This window comes from Anolis sagrei, chromosome Y (assembly GCF_037176765.1).
Source record: "Anolis sagrei isolate rAnoSag1 chromosome Y, rAnoSag1.mat, whole genome shotgun sequence".
Taxonomy (NCBI): Eukaryota; Metazoa; Chordata; class Lepidosauria; order Squamata; family Dactyloidae; genus Anolis; species Anolis sagrei.
In genome coordinates this window covers 12733164-12758894 of record NC_090035.1, presented here as the reverse complement: position 1 = coordinate 12758894, position 25731 = coordinate 12733164, and the positions used below count along the sequence as shown (strand labels likewise).

Below are 25731 nucleotides of genomic sequence, written 5' to 3'. Positions count from 1 at the left end.
CTTTCTTTTCTCCAAGCTAAACCTACCCAGCTGCCTAAGCTATTCCTCAGAGGGATCTATAGTTTCCAGACCTTTGATCATTTCAGCCTTCCTTCTCTGAATATCTCCACTTTGAATTGTGCACAGAACTAGATATATTGTTATTCCAGGTGAGGTCTGACCAAAGCAGAATAGAGTGGGACCTGACTTCTCTCCATCTAGTCCAGGCATGGGCAAACTTGGGCCCTAAACTGCCACTTCACACTATTGGCTCATGTTCTACTTAGACTCCTTGATCCCTTTCCCATGGACTGTTTCCAAGCCAGGTGTCACCCATCCTAAACCTTAAAAATCTACCTAAGTTTAGTACCTTGGACTTGCATTGGTCTCTTTAGCTGCTGCATCACACTGTTGGGTCATGGTCGTCAGGTGGTCTGCACATGGATTGCTCTTGAGCTATTTTATGTTTGAATATTCATACCCTGCACTTCTTGTCCCCACTCCACATTCTCCAAACTAAACATATGCCCAAAGCTGGTCTTCATCGGGATTGATGGTATCCAGGCCTTGGACCATTTGAGTTGCCCTTACGCATTTGTGGACATACGCATTTGTGGTTCAACACTGATTCCTTCTTTCATGTGCAGCACATACATTTCTTTCATCTCAGTGAATCTCTGCTTCTATTCTCCATCAAGAAAATGACAACTGACCAAAGACATCAATGCAGTGGTTCTCAATCTTCCTAATGCCATGACCCCTTAATACAGTTCCTCATGTTGTGGTGACCCCCAACCATAAAATTATTTTCATTGCTACTTCATAACTATCATTTTGCCACTATTATGAATGGTAATGTAAATATCTGATATGTAGGATGTATTTTCATTCAGTGGACCAAATTTGGCACAGATACCCGATACGCCCAAATTTGACTACTGGTGAGATTAGAGGGAATTTGTTTTGTTATTTGGGAGATGTAGTTGCTGGGATTTATAGTTCACCTACAATCAAAGAGCATTCTGAACTCCACCAATGATGGAACTGAACCAAATTTGGCAGGACTCCCACGACCAAGGGTTTGGTGGGCATCAACCTTGAGTTTGGGAGCTGTAGTTCACCTACATCCAGAGAGCACTGTGGACTCAAACAATGATGCATCTGGACCAAACTTGGCATTAATACTCAATATGCCCAAATGTGAACACTGCTGGAGGAATATAGACTTGATATTTGGGAATTGTATCTGCTGGGATTTATAGTTCACCTACAATCATAGAGTTGAAAGACACCTTGTGGGCTATCCCATCCAACCCCATTCTGCCAAGAAACAGGACAATTGTGTTCAAAGCACCCCCAACAGATGGCCATCCAGCCTCTGTTTAAAAGTCTCCATGGAAGGAGCCTCCACCAGAGAGTTCCACTGCTGAACAGCTCTCACAGTTAGGAAGTTCTTCCTAATATTCAAGTGGAATCTCCTTTCCTGTAGCTTGAAGCCATTGCTCCACATCCTAGTCTCCAGGGCAGCAGAAAATAATAATAATAATAATAATAATAATAATAATAATCTTTATTTATATCCCACCACCATCTCCTCGATGGGACTCAGAGCGGCTTACATGGGGCCAAGCCCAAACAACAATTACAATGAAGAAAAACAACTCCGGCCCCGTTTACCTCTCCAATGTATTCTCCCCTACGAACCGTCAAGATTATTAAGATCATCTGGAGAGGCCCTGCTCTCGGTCCCACTGGCCTCGCAAGCGCGTCTGGTGGGGACAAGGGACAGGGCCTTCTCGGTGGTGGCCCCACGACTCTGGAACTCTCTCCCACTGGAGGTCAGAACCGCCCTGTCTATCCTGACATTTAGGAAACGGGTGAAAACGTGGCTTTGGAGTCAGGCTTTCGATGAATGAGACAACACCCTAAGATTCTGGATGGAAGATGATGTAGATTTGATTTTAATACGACGACTGACCACCGTAGTTTTATATATAGCATTATTTTAAATCTGTTACTGTAATTGTGATCTTTGATATTTTAATGATTGTATGTGTTTTTATGGTTGGAAACCGGGCTGAGTCCCTCAATGAGGTTGAGAAGTTCAGTATAGAAAACTATGAAATAAAATAAATAAAATAAAAACCGAAAATGCAAACCAAAAATGCGAACAATAACCAACAACATCATAACAAGTTTGCTCCCTCCTCCCTATGACTTTCCCTAACATATTTATACATGCCTCTCAGCCTTCTCTTCTGCAGGCTAAAAATGCCCAGCTCTTCAAGCCGCTCCCCATAGGGCTTGTTCTCCAGACCCTTGATCAATCAAAGAGCATCCAACAAACTTCCCACACAGAACCCCCAGGACCAACAGAAAATACTGTTTTCTGATGGTCTTAGGCAACCCCTTTGACACCCCTCAGGTTGAGAAACACTGTAGTAACATTTCTTTGTTTTCCCGAGGTCCTACAACTTGACTTTCCTGCATCCGTACTACCGTCCGGAGGAAGGGGAAGAGAACCCGTTCATCTGCTCGTCCCACCGGGACAACGGCATGCAGAAGTGCTCCAGCATCCCCAACCGCAAGGAGTTCAAGGTGGAATGCACTCTGAGCATGGACTCCTACAGCCCCCAGTCCTACCCCTTGGACCTCAGCAGCCGCAACGGCTGCATAAACTGGAACCAGTATTACAACGTTTGCAGGACGGGCGACTTGAACCCGCACAGCGGAGCTATTAATTTTGATAATATTGGCTATGCTTGGATAGCTATCTTTCAGGTAAGGGCCCCTCGCCTTTTTGTTCTTCTTCACCAGGGAGCAACGGAGACACAGGTTGGTTGGAGGAATGGGTTTCCTTGGCTTGTATCAAAGGGGGAGGAAGGAAGTGGAACCTCCTTGTTGGAGGGATGGGTTTCCTTTCCTTTGAGAGAAAGGGGATTGAAGTAACGAATCCTGTCCTTGTTGGAGGAATGGGTTTCCTTCACATATATAAAAGGAGAAGGAAGAAAGTAGGATCTTGCAATTGTTTGGAGGAATAGATTTCTTTTGCTTGCATAGAGAGAGAGTTGAAGAAACTGGAATATTGTATGGTCGAAGGCTTTCATGGCTGGAATCACTGGGTTGTTGTAGGTTTTTCAGGCTGTATGGCCATGTTCCAGAAGCATTCTCTCCTGATGTTTCGCCTGCATCTATGTCAAGCATCCTCAGAGGTAGGAGCCCCCGGTGGTGCAGTGGGTTAAAGCCCTGTGCCGGCAGGACTGAAGACCAACAGGTCGCAGGTTCGAATCTGGGGAGAGGCGGATGAGCTCCCTCTATCAGCTCCAGCTCCTCATGCGGGGACATGAGAGAAGCCTCCCACAAGGATGATAAAAACATCAAATCATCCAGGCGTCCCCTGGGCAGCGTCCTTGCAGACGGCCAATTCTCTCACACCAGAAGCGACTTGCAGCTTCTCAAGTCGCTCCTGACACAATAAAAAAAAAATCCTCAGAGGTTGTGAGGTCTGTTGGAAACTAGGCAAGTGAGGTTTATATATGTCCAGGGTGGGAGAAAGAACTCTTGTCCGCTTGAAGCAAGCGTGAATGTTGCAATTGGCCACCTTGATTAGCATTGAATGGCCTTGCAGCTTCAAAGCCTGGCTGCTTCCCGCCTGGGAGAATCCTTTGTTGGGAGGTGTTAACTGGCCCTGATTGTTTCATGTCTGGAATTCCTATGTTTTTTTAGTGTTGCTCTTTATTTACTGTCCTGGATTTAGAGGTTTTTTAATATTGATAGCCAGATTTTGTTCATTTTCATGGTTTCCTCCTTTCTGTTGAAATTGTCCACATGCTTATGGATTTCAATGGCATATCTGGCATGGTGGTTGTGAGAGTGGTCCAGCATTTCTGTGTTCTCAAATAATATGCTGTGTCCAGGTTGCTTCATCAAGTGCTCTGCTATGGCTGACTTCTCTGGTTGAGTTAGTCTGCAATAACTTTCATGTTCCTTGTTTCGAGTTTGGCCGTCCCTATGTAGACTTGTCCTCAGCTGTATGATAACTGGTAGATTTCTACAGAGGTGAGAGGATCCCTCTTGTCTTGTCAAAGACTTTCATGGCTGGAATCACTGGGTTGTTGTAGGTTTTTTGGGCTATATGGCCATGTTCTAGAAGCATTCTCTCCTGACATTTCGCCTGCATCTATAGCAAGCATCCTCACAACCTCTGAAGATGCTTGCCATAGATGCAGGCAAAATGTCAGGAGACAATGCTTCTAGAGCATGGCTATATAGCCCGAAAAACCTACAACCCAGTGATCCCTCTTGTCCTTTGCTGAAACAATCAGGGCCAGGTAATACCTCCCAACAAAGGATTCCCCCAGGCAGGAAGCAGCCAGGCTTTGAAGTTGCAAGGCTACTCAGTGCTAATCTAGGTGGCCAATTACAACATTCACACTTGCCCCAAGGAGACACGAGTTCTTTCTCCCACCCTGGACATTATTCCAGAGATATACAAACCTCACTTACCTAATTTCCAACAGACCTCACAACCTCTGAGGATACCTGCCATAGATGTGGGCGAAACGTCAGGAGAGAATACTTCTGAAACATGGCCATACAGCCTGGAAAACTCACAGCAACCCAGGTTTCCTTTGCTTCCATGAAAGCGGGAATCTTGCTGTTGTTGGAGGAAGGATTCCTTTCATTTGTGAAGGCAGAGGATGACAAAACAGAGCAATAGGAGGCTTTACCATTTGCAAAAAGGCTTTATTTGGCTCTGAAAAGGGAAGCTCCAGTGCCTTAAGCTTGAAAGCGCTTTACAATGGAGTAAAACGGCAAACTTAGTGGTTATGTCACCTGGGTGAAACTGCATCTCTCCGGCCTCTTGCAAACGCAGGCAATCATTTCCCAACTATGTTGCAAACCCTTCTTAAGGGCTAAAGCTTCACCTTGGTCTTAAATCCGCACCCGGCTCTTCTTTGGAAACATTTCCAGCTTTCTGGGTTTTCCGCCTCTTGATTTGATGTTACACCGAGTCCTTCTTGCACTGCGTATCTTATTTCATTCTCCCCATGCAAATGCCAGGGCTAATTAGCATGATAAATCAAGCCCTCATGAATATGTTATGAAGGCTCGTTTATTACCCCTTCCGACAAGCGCCATTGGTTTCTATCCCAGGCGGAGTGCGTGAGGATATCCGCATAATCCATCTGATCAATATGTCTCTTGGTAAAGTTACTGTCTTGGATTGCTTTTTCTACCATATGGCTGAGGGATGCTGGAGGCTGCAGTTCAAATGAATTCTGGTTTGGGCTGCATCACTTTGGTCTACATTTCAGATTCAAAGCATTCCTAGTTATCCTTTTGGGGTGTTATCATAACTGTCTTGGCAAGATTTTGTCGCCATTGCTTTCTTTTGAGGCTATTTATTTGTCGTGTCAGAGCAACCAGTCCATTATATTACATTTCTAACAGAACAAAGCAAACAAACAGAAAAATACACAACTTGTGAGTTTGGTAGCTGGTTAAATGTCCTTTGACCAGTATCTGGCCACTTGGAGTGCTTCTGGTGTTGCCGCAAGAAGGTCCTCCCTGGTGCATGTGGCAGGGCTCAGGTTGCATTGCAGCAGGTGGTCAGTGGTTTGCTCTTCTCCACACTCGCATGTCGAGGATTCCACTTTGTAGCCCCATTTCTGAAGGTTGGCTCTGCATCTCGTGGTGCCAGAGCGCAGTCTGTTCAATGCCTTCCAAGTCGCCCAGTCTATTGTGTGCCCAGGAGGGAGTCTCTCATTTGGTATCAGCCATTGGTTGAGGTACTGGGTTTGAGCCTGCCACTTTTGGACTCTCACTTGCTGAGGTGTTCCAGCAAGTGTCTCTGTCGATCTTAGAAAACTATGTCTAGATCTACAGAGACACTCGCTGGAACACCTCAGCAAGCGAGAGTCCAAAAGTGGCAGGCTCAAACCCAGCACCTCAACCAATGGCTGATACCAAATGAGAGGTTGAGATAGTGTGACTTCCTCCCCCCCCCCCCATGACTGAGCAGGGGTTCAAACACTGGGCTCCCCCAATCCTTCAACACAATGTGGTGTCGTTTTTAATTATTTATTTGGAGGAGGTTTACCCTGAGGCTGAGAGAGTGTGACTTCCTAACCTCACCAGCAGAGTTTTGTGGCTGGGCATGGATTTCGAAGCCTGTTCTCCTTGTATTCTAACCCAATACCAAAGCACTAGGCCCTGCAGGCTCCCAATTGTCGTATGGCTCTGACGGATAGACATTTTTCTTAGCCGTTGCCTTCCTCTGAGACTGAGAGAGTGTGACTTGGCCAAGACTTTCAGTGACTGAGTAGGGATGTGAATCCTAGCCTCCAACACTCAAACAGCTACATCATTCTGGGCTTTCCATGTTGGCCCTGTTATAAAAGAAAGAAAGGAAGGAAGGAAGGAAGGAAGGAAGGAAGGAAGGAAGGAAGGAAGGAAGGAAGGAAGGAAGTTAAGGTAGGAAGAAAATAAGAAGAGAAAGAAGGAAAGGAAGGAAGAAAAAAGAAAAAAGAGGGGAGTTAAGGCAGGAAGAAAATAACAAGAGAAAGAATGGAAGGGAGGGAGGGAGGGAGGGAGGGAGGGAGGGAGGGAGGGAGGGAGGGAGGGAGGAAGGAAGAAGAGAAGGAAGGAAAGAAGGAGAGAGGGAAGGAGAGAGGGAAGGAAGGAAGGAAGGAGAGAAGGAGGGAAGGAAGGAAGGACAGAAGAAGAGGAAGGAAGGAAGGAAGTAGAAAGAAAGAGAGAGAAAGAAAGAAAGAAAGAAAGTGGGGAGTTAAGGCAGGAAGGAAATAAGAAGAGAAAAAGGAAGGGAAGGGAAGGGAAGGGAAGGGAAAGGAGGAAGGAAGGAAGGAAGGAAGGAAGGAAGGAAGGACAACAGAAGAAGAGGAAGGAAGGAACGAAGGAAGGAAGAAGGAAATTGGGGAGTTAAAGCAGGAAGAAAATAAGAAGAGAAAGAAGGGGAGAGGGAAGAAAGGAGAGAGGGAAAGAAGGAGAGAGGAAGGGAAGGAAGGAAGGACAGAAGAAGAGAAGGGAAGGAAGGAAGGAAGGAAGGAAGGAAGGAAGGAAGGAAGGAAGGAAGGGAGAGAGGGAAGGAAGGAGAGAGGGAAGGAAGGAAGGAAGGAGAGAGGGAAGGAAGGAAGGAGAGAAGGAAGGAAGGACAGAAGAAGAGGAGGGAAGGAAGGAAGGAGAGAGAGAAGGAAGGAAGGAAGGACAGAAGAAGAGAGAGAGAAAGAAAGAGGGAGGGAGAAAGACAGAAGAAAAGGAAGGAAGGAAGAAGAAGAGGAATGAAAGAGGAAAGGAGGGAAGATGGAGGGAAGGAGGACAGTAAGGAAAAACGGGAGGAAGGAAAAACAGAAAAGAAAGAAAGAAAGGGAAGAAAGAAAAACAAAGCAGAGAAAGAAAAGGGAATAAAGTATGGAAAAGGAGGAAGGAAGAGAGCAAGGAGAGGGAGGAGAAAAAGGAAGGAAGGACAGAAGAGAGAAAGAAAACAAAAAGCAAAGATAGGGAGGGAGGAAAGACATCCTGAAGAAAAGAAAGAAAGTCAGGAGAAGAGAAAGAAAGAAAGAAAGAAAGAAAGAAAGAAAGAAAGAAAGGGAAATGATAGAATTTTCTAGATGGTGCTTGGATGTGTGTTGCAATACGTTTGGAGGGATGCTGCAATCCCGGTCACTCTAGCGCATTTTAACTGTACCCCCAACTCTTGACAGGCTAAATAACTAAATAGTGCTGAACTGACTTTCCTTGCAAACCTTTGCTTCTTTTGGAGAAAGAAAAGCAGGCCCTCAATTAGAGGCATGATTCTGAAAGGCTTGAAACCCAAGCCTTGTTTGTGGGTTTGTTTATTTTATTTCCTGGAGAGACGGTGTCTATTGCATTTGCAAAAGGGACTCGGAAACTGTCGCTCGCGGCAGAAATTAGGAACGGACTTTGACTTTCTGGAGCTCATTAGCCAAGCCAACGTGCCCTGAAAAAAGGGCAACTAGAAACGTGGGTGAAAAAGGCCCTCCGGGAATCATGACATATTTCTGGCTGATTTGAGTCTGTTCCTCTCTTGTTGGGATGACAACTTCCTAAATCCATGATGGTGCAGGGATGATGGGCGTTGTTGTCCCACCGCAGACCATTCCCCTGACCTGAACTCTTTCTCATCTGCCCCTGGGATGGCAATTGAGTTTGTCAGGCCCCACGGCTGAGCTTCGTCCATCTCCTTAATTGAATCCATGGGCTTTCCTCCCCTCCAGACACTCATTTTTTATTTGCTGCACAACTTTGCCTGGAATCGCTTACTTGGCGCAGCATCAAAGTCTCCCTGTCACCATTTTTGCCTCCATTGATTAAAACCATTGCATGTCAGTGTCATAGCCTTGGAAGGGGTCCCCAAAGGTCATCCAGTCCAACCCACTTCTGCAATTCAAGAACATGGGACTCTCCCGTTTTTGTATCCAAATGTATATTAAAAAGGAGGGCACCGACAATCCTAAGTTTAGTGTCAAATCTCAGAGTGTTATGGCTGAAGGCTATGGGATCCTGGGAGCTGTAGTTCAGTGAGGCATCCCACACTCTTTGGCAGAGAAGGCTCAAGGCCTTGACAAACCTCAACTTATGATGCCATAGTATTAGCCAGAGTCCTTAAAGTGGTTGGTTCCAAACTGCATTAATTCTATAGTGGAGATGCACCTTACAACTAACCGATTGTGGCTCAATCTAAACACCAAGAGTCTCATAAACATATGAGACAGACATAAATGCATGTGCGTGTGTTTGTGTGTGCGTGTGTGTATATTCAAGAGAGATATTGACAAGCTGGAATGTGTCCAGAGGAGAGCGACTAAAATGATAAAAGGTCTGGAGAACAAGCCCTATGAGGAGCGGCTTAAGGAGCTGGGCATGTTAGCCTGAAGAAGAGAAGGCTGAGAGGGGATATGATAGGCATGTATAAATATGTGAGAGGAAGTCACAGGGAGGAGGGAGCAAGCTTGTTTTCTGCTTCCCTGGAGACTAGGACACGGAACAATGGCTTCAAACTACAAGAGAGGAGATTCCATCTGAACACGAGGAAGAACTTCCTGACTGTGAGAGCCGTTCAGCAGTGGAACTCTCTGCCCCGGAGTGTGGTGGAGGCTCCTTCTTTGGAAGCTTTTAAACAGAGGCTGGATGGCCATCTGTCAGGGGTGATTTGAATGCAATATTCCTGCTTCTTGGCAGGAGGTTGGACTGGATGGCCCATGAGGTCTCTTCCAACTCTTTGATTCTATGATTCTATGATTCTATGTATGTATATGTGTGTGTATGTGTGTGTGTGTATATATGAGAAACAGAGAGATATAGATATTTAAGATACACAAGTATAGATATAGACAATAGACAAATATATACCATATATGAGAAAGTCAGATAGATATGAGAAACATATATGTGTGTGTGTATAAGTAAATGTGTGTGTATGTATATGTGTGTATGTGCATATATATACATATACCATATGTGAGACATATATGTAGATGAGACAAAGATTTATATAGATATATGAGATAGTCAGATAGATATGAGAAATGTGTGTGTGCATATATATATATATATATATATATATATATATATAAAACGGCGCTCCATGCAGTCATGCCGGCCACATGACCTTGGAGGTGTCTACGGACAACGCTGGCTCTTCGGCTTAGAAATGGAGATGAGCACCACACCCCAGAGTCAGACATGACTGGACTTAATGTCAGGGGACTACCTTTACCTATATATATGAGAGAGATACAGATATATATGAGATATAAATATAAATGATATATATACACATACACATACATATGGGAGATAGATCATATGAGAAGTGTGTGCGTGTGTGTATATATATAATGTATATGTCTGTATACATTATATATGAGAAATATATATATATATATATGAAAAAAACATATATGAGATATAAACGTAGATAAAACACAGATATCTACATGAGATAGTTAGATAGATATAAGAAAACATATGAGATATAAACGTAGATGAAACACAGTTATCTATATAATATGAGATAGTAAGATAGATATAAGAAACCTATGTGTGTATGTGTGCATGTGCTTATATGTATGCACATATATACACACATACACACACATACACAGGTCTCAGCGGTGGCCAGGAGAGCTTTTGCACAATTAAAACTTGTGCACCAGTTGCGCTCGTACCTTGGGAAATCAGATCTGGCCACAGTGGTCCATGCTCTTGTTACATCCTGAATAGATTACTGCAACGCACTCTACGTGGGGTTGCCTTTGAAGACTGTTCGGAAACTTCAATTAGTCCAATGGGCAGCAGCCAGATTAGTCACCGGAGCGTCATACAGGGAGCATACCATCCCTCTGTTATGTCAGCTCCACTGGCTGTCGATCCAGTTCCGAGCACAATTCAAAGTGCTGGTTTTGACCTACAAAACCCTATACGGCTCCGGCCGAACGGATCTCCCTCTACGTCCCACCCCAGAGTTTAAGATCTTCCGGGGAGGCCCTGCTCTCGACCCCGCCTTTATCACAAGAGAGGTTGGCGGGGACGAGGAGCAGGGCCTTCTCGGTGGTGGCTCCTCACCTGTGGAATTCACTCCCCAGGGAAATTAGGTCATCAACATCCCTCCTCTCTTTCAGAAGGAAATTAAAAACATGGTTGTGGGACCAGGCTTTCGGGCAATCTGGCGGTTAGATAAGGACAATGACGACCAAAATCGATAATACTTGACAATGTGGAATGAATTTATGGACTCTGAGATGGCGAACGCTGAGCATTAGACTGTTTTTAATGATTTTGATGTATATACTGATTGTCTTCATTGTTATAATTGCTGTTTACATGTTTTATCCATTGTTATGTTTATGCTGGCATTGAATTGTGCCTTTGTAAGCCGCCCTGAGTCCCCCCTCGGGGGTTGAGAAGGGCGGGGTAGAAATACGTGAAATAAATAATAATAATAATAATACACACACAGGTTTCTTATATCTATCTGAGATAATAGATAGATTGTTATGATAAATGTATGTAGGTAAGTATGTATGTATGTGTGAGACAGATCTATATAAGACAGATATATACACTATAAGTTGCCAAGTGCAATCTGTCCAAAGTCCCCTCTGTATTAGACTAAGCGACTCCGCAAAGAAGCATGCAACCAATTCCATCCACAAAACCTTTTACATACAGCGATGGATCTCTTCTTTCCACTTGTTGCCTGTCGTGAATACATTGCTTTCCAAGGCTGCTGGCCCCTGAAAGCAAATGCTCAGAAAATGCGGGGAGGGTATCCCATATGCCCCTGGGTCCCCCCCCCCTCCTTTTTCATCCCAAAGGAGCAAGACACCTGTTTGGGCAGCTGCTCTGCCTTTTCCAAGGCACCCTCCACGAGGCATTGGCTTCAATAGAGTCCGAAGAGTGTCGCTTTCCGTGGCTGGAAAACTCCCTTAGCCACCTATGGCGAGCGCAGAATGCTTCTAGGCGACTTGTGTCACATGCATTGATGTCTTGACTAAAATATTAGTTTTGTTTTGTGGCAGCAGTCCTTAAATAACCCTCCAAAGGATCATATTCTTTGAAAACAGGGCGTGGATTCAGTCTGGAGCTGATGCCTCCTTACAAGGGCATTGAAATTGTGAAAGGAATGCAATCCCAATGCTATGAGATCCTGGGAGTTGTAGGTTGGTGGGATATTTAAGTATCATGGGAGCTGTAGTTGTCCAAAGTATGGGGCCTTCTTCTGGTGCATCTACAGTGCAGGATGAATGCAGCTTAGAATCATAGAATCAAAGAGTTGGAAGAGACCTCATGGGCCATCCAGTCCAACCCCATTCTGCCAAGAAGCAGGAATGTTGCATTCAAATCACCCCTGACAGATGGCCATCCAGCCTCTGTTTAAAAGCTTCTAAAGAAGGAGCCTCCACCACACTCTGGGGCAGTGAGTTCCACTGCTGAACGGCTCTCACAGTCAGGAAGTTCTTCCTCGTGTTCCGATGGAATCTCCTCTCTTGTAGTTTGAAGCCATTGTTCCGCGTCCTAGTCTCCAAGGAAGCAGAAAACAAGCTTGCTCCCTCCTCCCTGTGGCTTCCTCTCACATATTTATATATGGCTATCATATCCCCTCTCAGCCTTCTCTTCTTCAGGCTAAACATGCCCAGCTCCTTAAGCCGCTCCTCATAGGGCTTGTTCTCCAGACCTTTGATCATTTTAGTCGCCCTCCTCTGGACACATTCCAGCTTGTCAATATCTCTCTTGAATTGTGGTGCCCAGAATTGGACACAATATTCCAGGTGTGGCACTGCTTTACCTGCCTTGGCTCAATGCAACAGGACCAGGAGGCTGAAGACCTTGGGAAACTACAACTCCCAGGATCTCATCACATTGAGCCAGGGCAATGAGAGCAATGTCAAACGGCATTTGTTCTCCAGTGAACCCAGTAAATGGATACACTTTGGCAAGTTGGGTATACTTTGGGCACCTCCAGCAGCCAAACATTTTCTCAGTGAGACACTTATTGCATTAATGAGAATGCCATTCGTATTTTTATTTCTTAACCACAGGATAGACTTAGAGTCCCTTTGCCATTGACAGTGACATTCAGGACGAATGCAAGAATACAAATAGTGGCTGGAGTCCTCTATAAGTAACTACACTTTGGGTGCATCTACACCAGGCATGGGCAAACTTTCTAACTTGAGGGTCGGATGCTAGCACTCCCTGCTAAGAGGACTGGCTGCCCAGTGATGGATGGATGGATGGAAGGAAGGAAGGAAGGAAGGAAGGAAGGAAGGAAGGAAGGAAGGAAGGAAGAGAAGGAGGAAGGAAAGAGAGAAGGAAGGATGAAAGGCAGGAAGGGAAAGATGGAAGGAGAAAGAGGGAGAGAGAAGGAGGGAAGAAAGAGAAAAGGAAAGAAAAAGGGAAGGAAGGTAGAATGAAAGGATGGAAGGGAACGGAGGGAGGGAGGGAGGAAAAAGAGAAAGAAAGAAAAGAAAGGAAGAGAAGGATGGATGGATGGAAGGAAGAGAAGGATAAAGAAAAGAGAGAAGGAAGGAAAGACAAAAGGGAAGGAAGGAATGATGAAAGAGTTCAAGGGAATTGATTGATGGAGAAAGAGGGAGGGAAGGAAAGGAGTAAGGAAAGAGAAAAGGGAAGAGGGAAGGAAGGAAGGAAGGAGAAAGACGGAGAGAGAGAGGAGAGAGGGAAGGAAGGAAAGATGAAAGGGTTTAAGGAAATGGAAGGAGCAACAAAGGGGGAGGGGAGGGAGGAAAGAGAAAAGGAAGGAAAGACAAAAAGGAAGAAGAAAGAGGGAAGGAAGGACGAAAGGCTGGAAGGGAAGAAGAAAGAGGGAGGAAAGGAGGAAGGAAAGAGAGAAGGAAGGAAGGAAGGATAGGATAGGATGGTGAGAGAAAGGAGGGCCTGAGAAAAGAGCCCAAGGGGCCTCATCCAGCCCCTGGGCCTGGGTTTGTCCATACCTGATCTACACTGTTGAATGAATGCAGTTTGACACCACTTGAATGGCCATGGCTTAATACAACGAGATCCCAGGATATATAGTTTTATGAGAACTGTCAGTTCCTCTGCTAAAGAGTGTTCTTTCTGGGCTCCTTCTTTTTTGGACTAACATTCCCAGCATTCTGGCTAAGAGATGATGGGACTTGCAGTGAAAAAACCATTAGCCCTTTCTTCATTTTTTGGGAGTTCTAGTTTGCCAGATTTTGGGGAAGAGACCTCACAATCAACACCATCTGAATGGTCTGGGCCCAATGCAGTGGATTCCCAGGAGCTGTAGTTCCCAAAGGCCACTATCCTTCTCTGGCCAAGAGTGCATACTACAAATCTCAGGATCCCATAGCCGTGAGCCACAACAGTTCAAGTGGTGTCAAACTGCATTCATTTGACGGTGTAAATGCACTCTTAGAAGCTCGTTCTCATTTCGTGTATTAAAGTTGCATCGTTTTTCCTCCCTGCTACTCCTGTTAAATAGCCGAACAAGGAGGGAAATTGGCTTTAATTAAGTGGCAAAATCAAGCGGGGAAGTGGCGTTTTCCATCTCCTTTTTGCTACGGAACGAAGGAAACCAAGGACTTAATTAAGATCCCAGGAAACGAGCCGTTCAAAGGAAAATTAAACATCGCATATCAGTGTCCGTTCTTCCTGGTGAATGGGGAAGCGACGTTCTTAGAGACAACAATTTTCATCCAATCGGGGGATGCTGGGAGTTGCCGTCCCCAAAGTCCCATTCCCAAACTTTGGAGTTTTCATGGGAACTGCTCTTGTACGGTGGGAAGAGAAACCGAGACATTTGGATCCAAGATTTCCCCCTGACCTTTCTCTCTTTTCTTCTTCCCTTGCAGGTCATAACCCTGGAAGGATGGGTTGACATCATGTATTATGTCATGGATGCGCACTCTTTTTACAATTTTATATATTTTATACTACTTATAATAGTAAGTATGGGATGGGAGAGGCTTTGAAGTTCATTACTAGCCATTTGAATTGGGGGAAACGGAGTTGTTGCAACAAAGGAATTGCAGTCAGGCTGCATGCCATTTATAGTTTGTCATTGTTGCTGTCATTATGATATTTATTTGTTCCCTGAGGCCCAAAGCAGATCACAACCTTAAAAACGACTCGATTCAACCAAAGAAGGCATGGTTTGCAAGATCACAACAGGGCAGGTCTTGGTTTTGCAGCTGATGTCTGGAGCATCTTTGGAGAACCTTGAAGTTTAACTTTGATTGACGACTCAGAGATCTCCAAAGATGTCCCTGAACAAGTCTTGCAAACTTGTAGCTGCGAATTGGATAGTTAGATGCAACCAGATTGCTAACCGTTTCCGAATTTCAATCTAACTGCGAATTGGATAATTACATGCAACCAGATTGCTAACCATTTCAGAATTTCAATCTAACTGCTAACTGGATAGTTAGATGCAACCAGATTGCTAACCATTTCCGAATTGCAATCTAGCTGCGAATTGGATAGTTAGAAGCAACCAGATTGCTAACCGTTTCCGAATTGCAATCTAACTGCAAACTGGATAGTTAGATGCAACCAGATTGCTAACCATTTCCGAATTGCAATCTAGCTGCGAACTGGATAGTTAGAAGCAACCAGATTGCTAACCATTTCCGAATTGCAATCTAACTGCAAACTGGATAGTTAGATGCAACCAGATTGCTAACCATTTCCGAATTGCAATCTAGCTGCGAACTGGATAGTTAGAAGCAACCAGATTGCTAACCATTTCCGAATTGCAATCTAACTGCAAACTGGATAGTTAGATGCAACCAGATTGCTAACCATTTCAGAATTGCAATCTAGCTGCGAACTGGATAGTTAGAAGCAACCAGATTGCTAACCATTTCCGAATTGCAATCTAACTGCAAACTGGATAGTTAGATGCAACCAGATTGCTAACCATTTCTGAATTGCAATCTAGCTGCAAATTGGATAGTTAGATTCAACCAGATTGCTAACTGTTTCCAAATTGCCATCTAGCTGTGAATTGGATAGTTAGAAGCAACTAGATTGCTAACCGTTTCCGAATTGCCATCTAGCTGCGAACTGGATAGTTAGATGCAACCAGATTGCTAACCGTTTCCGAATTGCAATCTAACTGCAAATTGGATAGTTAGAAGCAACCAGATTGCTAAGCATTTCCGAATTGCAGTCTAGCTGCAAATTGGATACTTAGATGCAACCAGATTGCTAACTGTTTCCGAATTGCAATCTAGCTGCGAATTGGATAGTTAGAAGCAACCAGATTGCTAACCATTTCTGAATTGCAACCAATGCAACAAGGGAGTTGTGCATTCTCCGCAGCAATCTGGCTGAATCCAATCTCACATGTATAGCATTATTATTATTATTATTATTATTATTATTATTGTTATGCCACACCTACCCTCACTTTGCAAGTCCTGAGCAGGGCTGTGGAATCCTGGGAGTTGTAGCTTTGCAAGGTCTGTAGCCTTCCCTATACAGATAGCGCCGTTGGCACACCAAACTATCCTTTCCAGGATGCCATTGCATGGAGCCATAAGGAGTGAAGGTAGCGCCGAATCACATTCATTCTGCAGTGTAGATGCACCCAGTGCCAACTTTGATGGATGGTTCATTGTATTTCAATCATTGGTCTGTGTATTTTAATATATGCATTTTGTAGAAATAGATTTTAATATGCATATTTTCTATAATTGTTATGTGTCGTTAGGTGTGTTGTAACCCTCCTCAAGCCATTAGGAGATGAGTAAGAAATAAAGTTGTTGTTGTTGTTGTTGTTGTTGTTGTTGTTGTTGTTGTTGTTGTGACCCTGTGAATGAGAGACTTCCAAAGATGTCACGGGCTCCATCTACATGGGAGAATGGATGCAGTTTGACTCTACTTGAACTGCCATGGCTTTTAATGCTATGGAATTCTGGGAGCGGTAGTTTTATGAAGTCTTTATTCTTCTCTGTCAATGAATGCTTATAACCTAAGTAAACTTCAGTTTCCATGAGTCCACAGCATTTTTTGTGTGTGTCAGAAGCGACTGAGGAAACTGCAAGTTGCTTCTGGTGTGAGAGAATTGGCCATCTGCAAGTATGCTGCCCAGGGGGTACCAGATTTTTTACCATCCTGTGGGAGGCTTCTCTTATGTCTCCACTTGGGAAGCTGGAGCTGACAGATGGGAGCTCACCCTGCTCCCCAGATTGGAACCGCCGACCTTTCAGTCAACAGTCCTGCTAGCACAAGGGTTTGACCCATTGCACCACTGGGGGCTCCTAGTCCACAGCATTGAATTGTGGCAATTAAAGTGGTATCAAATTGTGTTGATTCTCCAGTGTAGATGTATCCCCAGACATCAGCTGCCTTCTTGCTCAGGTCTTGCAAAGCTGTGGCTTCCCTGATCAAATCCAACCCAGCTGAGTGTTAAAACTTTGGGCTCAACCATATTGCTCCCAATTGTAAGTAATGTGGGTTTTTCATTCCCCCTCCCTTCCGTCTGTGCCCAGGTGGGTTCTTTCTTCATGATCAACTTGTGCCTGGTTGTGATAGCAACACAGTTTTCCGAAACGAAGCAGCGGGAGAACCAGCTCATGCAGGAGCAGCGGGCGCGCTACCTCTCCGACGACAGCACAATCGCCAGCTTCTCCGAGCCGGGAAGCTGCTACGACGAGCTCCTCAAGTACCTCTGCCACATTTACCGGAAGGCCAAGCGCCGGACTTTGCGCCTCTACAACAACTGGCAGAGCAAGCGGCGGAAAAAGGTGGATCCTGATAGCAGCGGGGGGCAAGGGCCTCCACGGAAGAAGCGGGTCCCGTCCGTCCATCACCACCACCACCACCATCACCATTACCATCTCAGCAATGGCACTCGTGCCAATCCGGAGGCTGGGGATCTTGAACTCAGTGTGGTGAAGCCCAGCAGCCCATTGCCATCGCTGTCACCACATTTCAGGAAGCCTCCGGATTCAGAGTCGGTGCGTAGCATCTATCATGCCGACTGTCACGTGGAAGATGCCCGGGTCAAATGCAAGTCTCCCAACATCCGGCTGAGCCATCATGGAGGCAACATGAACTACCCGACCATCCTACCTTCTCCCATCAGCAAGGAGAGCCTGGCCACCATCCCCAAAGGGAGGACGGCTGGAGGAGGAGCCGGAGGAGGCAACGGCTGTGCCACGCCACTGACCATGGTCAACAGCCCGGCCCACTTCAACATGGGTTCCTATGACAAGCTCCACCATTTGATTGGAGAACACGGTAAGGGGTTTGGGCATGTACGTCCAATGGAATAGAATTGGAAAAGAACCTATTTGGCCATGCTAAAAGATACCTTCCAAACATCTCCATTCCAGTCTTCTACTAGATGTGGAAGGGTCCCCAAAAGCCATCTAGTCAGATCCCCTTTTTTCCATGTAGAAAGGCACAACTCATAATAGATCTCCTTCCAACATTCATGGAAAGACTTCTGAAGATAGAGAGTTCACCAATTTCTGCTAGATTTGTGACTCCCAAGGGCCAGCTAGCCTGACCTCTATGGAAGAATCCTCAAAGGCGGAGAGTCCACCATCTTCCAGTCTTCTACTAGATGTGGAAGGGTCCCCAAGAGCCCATCTAGTCCAATCCCCTTTTGCCATGCAGGAAGCACAACTCCTGAAAGATCTCCTTCCAACATTTGTGGAAAGGTTTCCAAAGATCCACAACTTCTGCTAGATGTAGAAGGGACCCCAAGGGTCATCTAGTCTAATTCCATTTTAGCATCCTGAAAGATACCCAAAGATGTGGAGTCCACCACTTTCCAAGGCAGTCCTATGTTAGATGTGAAAGGGACCCAGAGGGCCATCTAGTCCAATTCCATTTTACCATTCTAGGGGACACAGCTCCAAAAGAAACCTATCTGATTTTTGTTGGAAGACCTCCAAAGATGGAGAGTCAACCACCTTCCAACTTTAATGTGGAAGGGGGCCCCCAAGGGCCATCTAGACCTTTCTTCCATTCTGGGGAACACAGCTCCAAAAGAAACCTAATTTTTGTTGAAAGACCTCCAAAGATGGAGAGTCCACCATCTTCCAGCCTTAATGTGGGTGGGACCTCAAGGACCATCTAGTCCAGTGGTTCTCAACCTGTGAGTCCTGAGATGTTTTGGCCTTCAGCTCCCAGAAATCCTAACAGCTGGCTGGAATTTATGGGAGTTGTAGGCCAAAACACCTGGGAACCCACAGGTTGAGAACCACTGGTCTAGTCCAATTCAACTTATGCTAGAAAAATACCACCAAAGTCCTCATTTGAGATCCCCCATAACTACCCAGTTTTGGAATGAGGTCTTGGATAAGGAGGAATAACCACTTATCTCCTTATTTGAAGTCAAAAATGAGAGTACAGACAGTCACAAGGTTACAAACAAGATAAGTTCTGTAGGTTTTTTCTTGAGTTTGTATGTAAGTCGGAGCAGGCACATTTAAGTGTAACTCCAGCCGAAACTATATCTATATTAGCTTTGGGTAGCATAGGGAAGGGCTAACACCCTTGTGGTGTTTGTTTTGCAGATTATGCTCCTGTTCAGAAGGTTTTCCTTCACTTTCTGGCTTTTGAAAAATGTGGCTTGTTGTAGAAACAAGGATTGGGGATAAAGCTTCAGTGGAGATACCTTTTCCCCATGATAATAACTCTTCCAGGAGTGAATTTCCCTTCTGAGGGATAGATTTCTCTCACTTGTTGTTATCTCACTCCTGTTCTTAACTATGAGTAGTTTGTAAGTCGGGTGGTTGTAACTTGGACACTGCCTGAAATGACATGTATGTTGCAAGGATGGAGACAGTCCAAGAATGTGGAAAATCAAGAAAATAGGTGAAACATAATATGTGCAAGTGAACCACAGTTGCCCCATCCCTCTGACCCATCTCTGTCCCATTTCAGGTCTCTGCCGGACCTCGAGCCGGCTGTCCGGACTCAACGTCCCATGTCCACTGCCCAGCCCTCAGTCCAACATGTCCAATTGTGAGCTCCAGAACTGCCCTTACTGTGCCCGCATCCTGGAGGATCCCGAGTTCGAGTGCAGTGAGTCAGAGAGCTGTGAATCCGAGGAGGACAACAACGGGGTCTACGAGTTCACGCAGGACGTCCGACGGGGAGACCAACGGGACCAGATCCAGCAGCAGCGGAACAAGAAGAAGAGGAAGAAGAAAGCACCCAAGGAGCAGAACAGAATCTGTCGGATCTGGAAGGCCTTTGGGGAGAAGCTGACACGGATCGTGGAGAGCAAGTACTTCAACCGGGGCATCATGATCGCCATCCTCATCAACACCCTGAGCATGGGCATTGAGTACCACGAACAGGTAGGTACCATGGATCTGCTCCAGATTGTATCCCAGACTATAATGTGGAGCTAGGCTTTAGCATCATGAATAAGAAAAATAGGATCCAAGTCCTCGGAGAGCTCCTTCTGGGCGGAACTTGGTTTACCTTGGACAGATCATTTGGGATAGTCAGTTGGAGACCAAATTCAGGTCCTTGAACAGCTATCCCAGCCCTCTTTGTGAACTCAGGACCTTGGAGAGCTCTTTTCCTAAACCTAACTGTGGAAACTTTATTAGTTCCTTTAAAGTACCATTTCTCAACTTGGGGGTTAGGACCCTTGGGGGGGGGGGTTGCAAAGGGGTGTCAGAGGGGGTCTCCAAAGACCATCAGAAACCACAGTATTTTCTGTTGGTCATGGGGGTTCTGTGTGGGAAGTTTGGCCCAATTCTATCATTAGTAGAGTTCAGAATGCACTTTGATTGTAGGTGAACTATAAATCCCAGCAACTACAATTCCCAAATTTCAAAGTCTATTTTCTCCAAATTCCTCTGGTGCTCACATTTGGGCATATTGAGTATTTGTGCCAAGTTTGGTCTAAATCCATCATTGCTTGAGTCCACAGTGTTCTCTGGATGTAGGTGAACTACAACTTCAGAACTCAAGGTCAAGGCCCATCAAACCCTTCCAATATTTTCTGTTGATCATGGGAGTTCTATGTGCCAGGGTTGGTTCAATTCCATCCTTGGTGGAGTTCAGAATGCTCTTTGATTGCAGATGAACTATAAATCCCACCAACTACAACTCCCAAATGAAAATATCAAACCCTCCCTTGCATCAAATTTGGTCCAATGAATGAAAACATATCCTGCATATCCGATATTTACATTACGATGCCTAACAGTAGTAAAATTACATTTATGAAGTAGTAACAAAAATATTTTATGGTTGGGGGTCACCACAACATGAGGAACTGTATTAAGGGGTCACAGCCTTAAGAAGGTTGACAACCACTGGTGTAGACGCACTCTATGACCATCAAGCCTTGAGATGGGACTCAAAAGTTTCCTATTGTCTTTGAAAATAGAGGAACTGCATTAAGGGGTCACATTTACATCGTAATGTAAATATCGGAATTGAACCAACCCTGGCACACAGAACTCCCATGACCAACAGTTCATCTGCAATCAAAGAGCATTCTGAACTCCACCAAGGATGGAATTGAACCAACCCTGGCACATAGAACTCCCATGATCAACAGAAAATATTGGAATGGTTTGATGGGCCTTGACCTTGAGTTCTGAAGTTGTAGTTCACCTACATCCAGAGAGCACTGTGGACTCAAACAATGATTGATCTGGACAGAACTTGGCATGGATAAGATGGTTGACAAGCACTGTTGTAGATGCACCCTATGACGCACCCTATGAAGTAGTAACGAAAATATTTTATGGTTGGGGGTCACCACAACATGAGGAACTGTATTAAGGGGTCATGGCCTTAAGAAGGTTGACAACCACTGGTGTAGACACACCCTATGACCATCAAGCCTTAAAATGGGACTCAAAAGTTTCCTATCGTCTTTGCAAATAGAGGAACTTTATTAAGTAGTTGCGGCATTAGGAAGGTTGAGAACTACTGCTTTAAAGTCTGGAATAAAAGCCAAAGTGGATGAATCCCTCCTTTGACGCGGACACTAATCATTTTTCCTGCTCCTCCCTTTGCATCAGCACTAACATCTCCCTGATTCATCCAAATATCCTTGAAAAACCCAACGTCCCTTTTCCCGCTCATGCCCAGGCCGTCTGGAGTGTGGCTATTGTTTTCTTGGAGACCCCCAAAGGACACAAATGTCCTTTCTCCTCATTCCCTTTCTCCCTTTATGAGGCAGGCTCTGTCCTTCCTGCAAAAGGCATCGGCCGAAAGGGACATTTCCTCAAACCCGACTCGTTCTTAATGAGCTGCATGAAGCCTTGAACTCTTTGTTCTGTTGCCTGACTCCAGAGCCGTGGAGTGGGCATTTTCCGGAGCGCTGCTCCACAAAAGTCTATTAATGGTGATGAGTAATGGCATGACAGATGAGAGCCCCTCGACAGGCATAAAGCCTCAGCATCCATTCATTTGGATTAAATCTCTCCAGCGCTTGGAGACCACAGTTGAAGCCCTAGTGATCTTGGACTGAAACCAGTACAAACAAACAATGATTCAACTTTATGTATAACATCCAAAGTATGTGTACATGTTTCTTGGTTGGTTTGTACCACGAAGACTCTTTCATGGCATCATGGATCTAAACCAAATGTGGCACATATCGTCTTCACTATTCAACTTAAATAATTGGGGGTTTTTGGTTCCAAAATCTGTCCCACATTTAAAATGGCAGTAAACTGGCCTCTACGTCCGTATGCAGTTCTCAGATGCAGCCACAAGAGGGGGCAGATAAGAGTCCCTTGTGTTAGTTGTAGTATTATTAGTTTCATGTAAGTTAGTATTGATATCAGGCATGGGCAAACTTGGGCCCTCCAGGTGTTTTTGACTTCAACTCCCACAATTCCTAACAGCCAGTAGGCTGTTAGGAATTGTTCGAGTTGAAGTCCAAAACACCTGGAGGGCTCAAGTTTGCCCATGCCTGATATAGATAGTTGTTGTTGTTCATTCATTCAGTCGTCTCCGACCCCTCGTGACCTCATGGACCAACCCACGCCAGAGCTCCCCGTCGACCGTCACCACCCCCAGCTCCCTCAAGGTCAGTCCAGCCGCTTCAAGGATGCCATCCATCCATCTTGCCCTTGGTTGGCCCCTCTTCCTTTTTCCTTCCACTTTCCCCAGCATCATTGTCTTCTCCAGGCTTTGCTGCCTCCTCATGATGTGGCCAAAGTACTTCAACTTTGTCTCTAGTCTCCTTCCCTCCAGTGAGCAGTCGGGCTTTATTTCCTGGAGGATGGACTGGTTGGATCTTCTCGCAGTCCAAGGCACTCTCAGAACTTTTGATATAGATAGTAGTTTTATATAAACCTAAAAATACTACATCTAACACAACTAAATTTAAGACAATCACATTAACATCAAACACACATATTAAGACACACAATTACTGGAACTATTCTGTGAACTTCAGATTTATTGTCTAACCATTTTCAATGTTTTACTCCTTCTTTTCTTCCTCCCTTTGGAGAATACTTTGAATTACACTCCTCTAGTTGGGTTGCTGTGAGTTTTCCAGGCTGTATTATTTATTTATTTATTATTTACAACATTTCTGCCCCGCCTTTTTCAACCCCCGAGGGGGGACTCAGAGCAGCTAACATTGGCAACAATTCAATGCCACAATATCACAGTAAACAACAATATAAAACCATAAATACACAATAAATCAAAACAATAGCATTAGTTATACAATAGCCATTTCCATTATTATTACAATCATGTGGTCCAGTTCAGTGTCCAAAGTGCCGTTATGCCTGCTAGCCAAAGGCCTGGTTCCACAACCACAATTTCAGTTCTTTTCTAAAGGAAAGAAGGTAGGATGCCGATCTAATCTCGCTGGAGAGCGACTTCCATAAGCAGGGGGTCACCACCGAGAAGGCCCTGTCCCTTGTCCCTGCCAGACGTGTTTGCAAGGTTGGCGGGACCAAGAGCAGGGCTTCCCCAGTGGATCTTAAACTATGAGGCAGAACATAGAGGGAGATACATTCGGACACGTAGGGCTTTATATGGCCATGCTCCAGAAGCGTTCTCCCTTGACATTTCACTCCCCTCTATGGCAGGCATCCTCAGAGATTGTGAGGTTTGTTGGAAACTAGGCAAGTGGGGTTTATATACCTGTGGAATAATGTCCTGGGTGGGAGAAAGAACTCTTGTCTGCTTGAGGCAAGTGTGAATGTTGCAATTGTCCACCTTGATTAGCATTGAATTGCCTTGCAGCTTCAAAGACTGTCTGATTCCTGTGAGAATCCTTTGTTGGGAGGCAGGAAGCAGCCAGGCTTTGAAGATGCAAGGCCATTCAGTGCTAATCAAGGTGGCCAATTGCAACATTCACACTTGTCTCAAGCAGACAAGAGTTCTTTCTCCCACCCAGGACATTATTCCACAGATATATAAACCCCACTTGCCTAGTTTCCAACAGACTTCACAACCTCTGAGGATACCTGCCATAGATGTGGGCAAAACGTCAGGAGAGAATGCTTCTGGAATATGGCCATACAGCCTGGAAAACTCACATCAACCCAGTGATTCTGGTCGTGAAATCCTTCGATGACACTCCTCTGGTTCATGAACCCAATAGTTGAAGTTCACCTCCACCTTTGCTGTTGGAAAAAAAGTAAACAAGTCCCAATCTCTCTGAAAGTTGGGATCCATTTCTGCAATGGAGACAAATCCCTGCTCTTTGGATGGAGAGACCAGAAGTAGGGATTCAATCTTAGAATCATAGAATCATAGAGTTGGAAGGGATCTCGTGGGTCATCCAGTCCAACTCCATTCTGCCAAGAAGGAGGAAAATTGCCTTGAAAGCACCCGTGACAGTTGGCCATCCAACCTCTATTTAAAAGCCTCCAAAGAAGGAGCCTCCACCACACTTAGGGGCAGAGAGTTCCACTGCTGAACAGTCAGAAAGTTCTTCCTCCTGTTCAGATGGAATCTCCTTTCTTGTAGTTTGAAGCCATTATTCCATTGTGTCCTAGTCTCCAGGGCAGCAGAAAGGAAGCTTGCTCCCTCCTCCCTATGACATCTTCCCCTCACATATCATAGAATCAAAGAGTTGGAAGAGACCTCATGGGCCATCCAGTCCAACCCCCTGCCAAGAAGCAGGAATATTACATTCAAATCACCCCCGACAGATGGCCATCCAGCCTCTGTTTAAAAGCTTCCAAAGAAGGAGCCTCCACCACACTCCGGGGCAGAGAGTTCCACTGCTGAACGTCTCTCACAGTCAGGAAGTTCTTCCTCATGTTCAGATGGAATCTCCTCTCTTGTAGTTTGAAGCCATTGTTCTGCATCCTAGTCTCCAGGGAAGCAGAAAACAAGCTTGCTCTTCTTCTTCTTTTGAAATCCACAATTGGAACCCCCTTCTTTTTCCCTCCATAATCCATACATCATTGCTAATAAAGAGGGAAAATGCCTTATATAAAGCAAAAGTCCACATTTTTAGGCTCCAGCCTTTGGAGTAAGTCCTCGATTGCTGTCTTAAAAGGCTTTTTGCCTCGGGGACCGTTTTGCTCTCATGATTCATCCCTTCCCTCTGCTTTCTCTCCATCGACCGGGTCAGGTATAATCCATCCAATGGCTCTCTGTTTCCAAAGGTAAAAGATGGCCTTCCGTCTCCGCATTTTTCAGGTTCTTGGGGTGAGGGGGCGGACGGGGAATTGCCGCTACTGATCTAATCTTGCCTGGCACTTATGCCCCTTGAAATGAGATGCCGTTTTGCAGTAAGATGCTGAGAAGTACATAGATATCTCTCAGAGACAGCAGGGTGTCCCCAAAAGGACCGGCTATTAAGGCCTGACATTAAGAGGAAGGGAATGCTAACGAATAGAAGAGGAGATGAGGACATCCATTTTGGCAGTGGGATGGAGCCACGGCTTTCTTCGGATGCTTACTTAAGGTGGAGACCTCAGGAAAAGTAAACGTTTTCCTTGACATTAAGTCTAGTCATGTCTGACTCTGGGGGTGGTGCTCATGTCCATTTCTAAGCCAAAGAGCCAGCATTGTCCGTAGACACCTCCAAGGTCATGTGGCCAGCATGATTTAATAGAGTGCCATTACCTTCCCACCAGAGTAAACATAAACGTTTTCCTTGACATTAAGTCTAGTCATGTCTGACTCTGGGGGTGGTGCTCATGTCCATTTCTAAGCCAAAGAGCCAGCATTGTCCGTACACACCTCCAAGGTCATGTGGCTGGCATGACTGCATGGAGCGCTGTTACCTTCCCACTGGAGTGGTACCTA

The 25731-nt window shown here is 45.2% G+C and overlaps 1 protein-coding gene across 5 annotated transcripts in view; it reads left to right on the top strand.

Annotated features, from left to right (window-relative positions):
* LOC137095167 (voltage-dependent T-type calcium channel subunit alpha-1H-like) overlaps window positions 1-25731 on the top strand; it is a 246710-nt gene that overhangs the window by 143614 nt on the left and 77365 nt on the right. For all 5 annotated transcript variants that reach the window (XM_067461514.1, XM_067461516.1, XM_067461515.1 and 2 more), the window contains exons 7-10: window positions 2445-2760; window positions 14358-14450; window positions 17001-17751; window positions 19408-19826. In XM_067461514.1, the coding sequence (XP_067317615.1) occupies window positions 2445-2760; window positions 14358-14450; window positions 17001-17751; window positions 19408-19826 (1579 nt within the window). The remainder of the gene's footprint in view (window positions 1-2444; window positions 2761-14357; window positions 14451-17000; window positions 17752-19407; window positions 19827-25731) is intronic.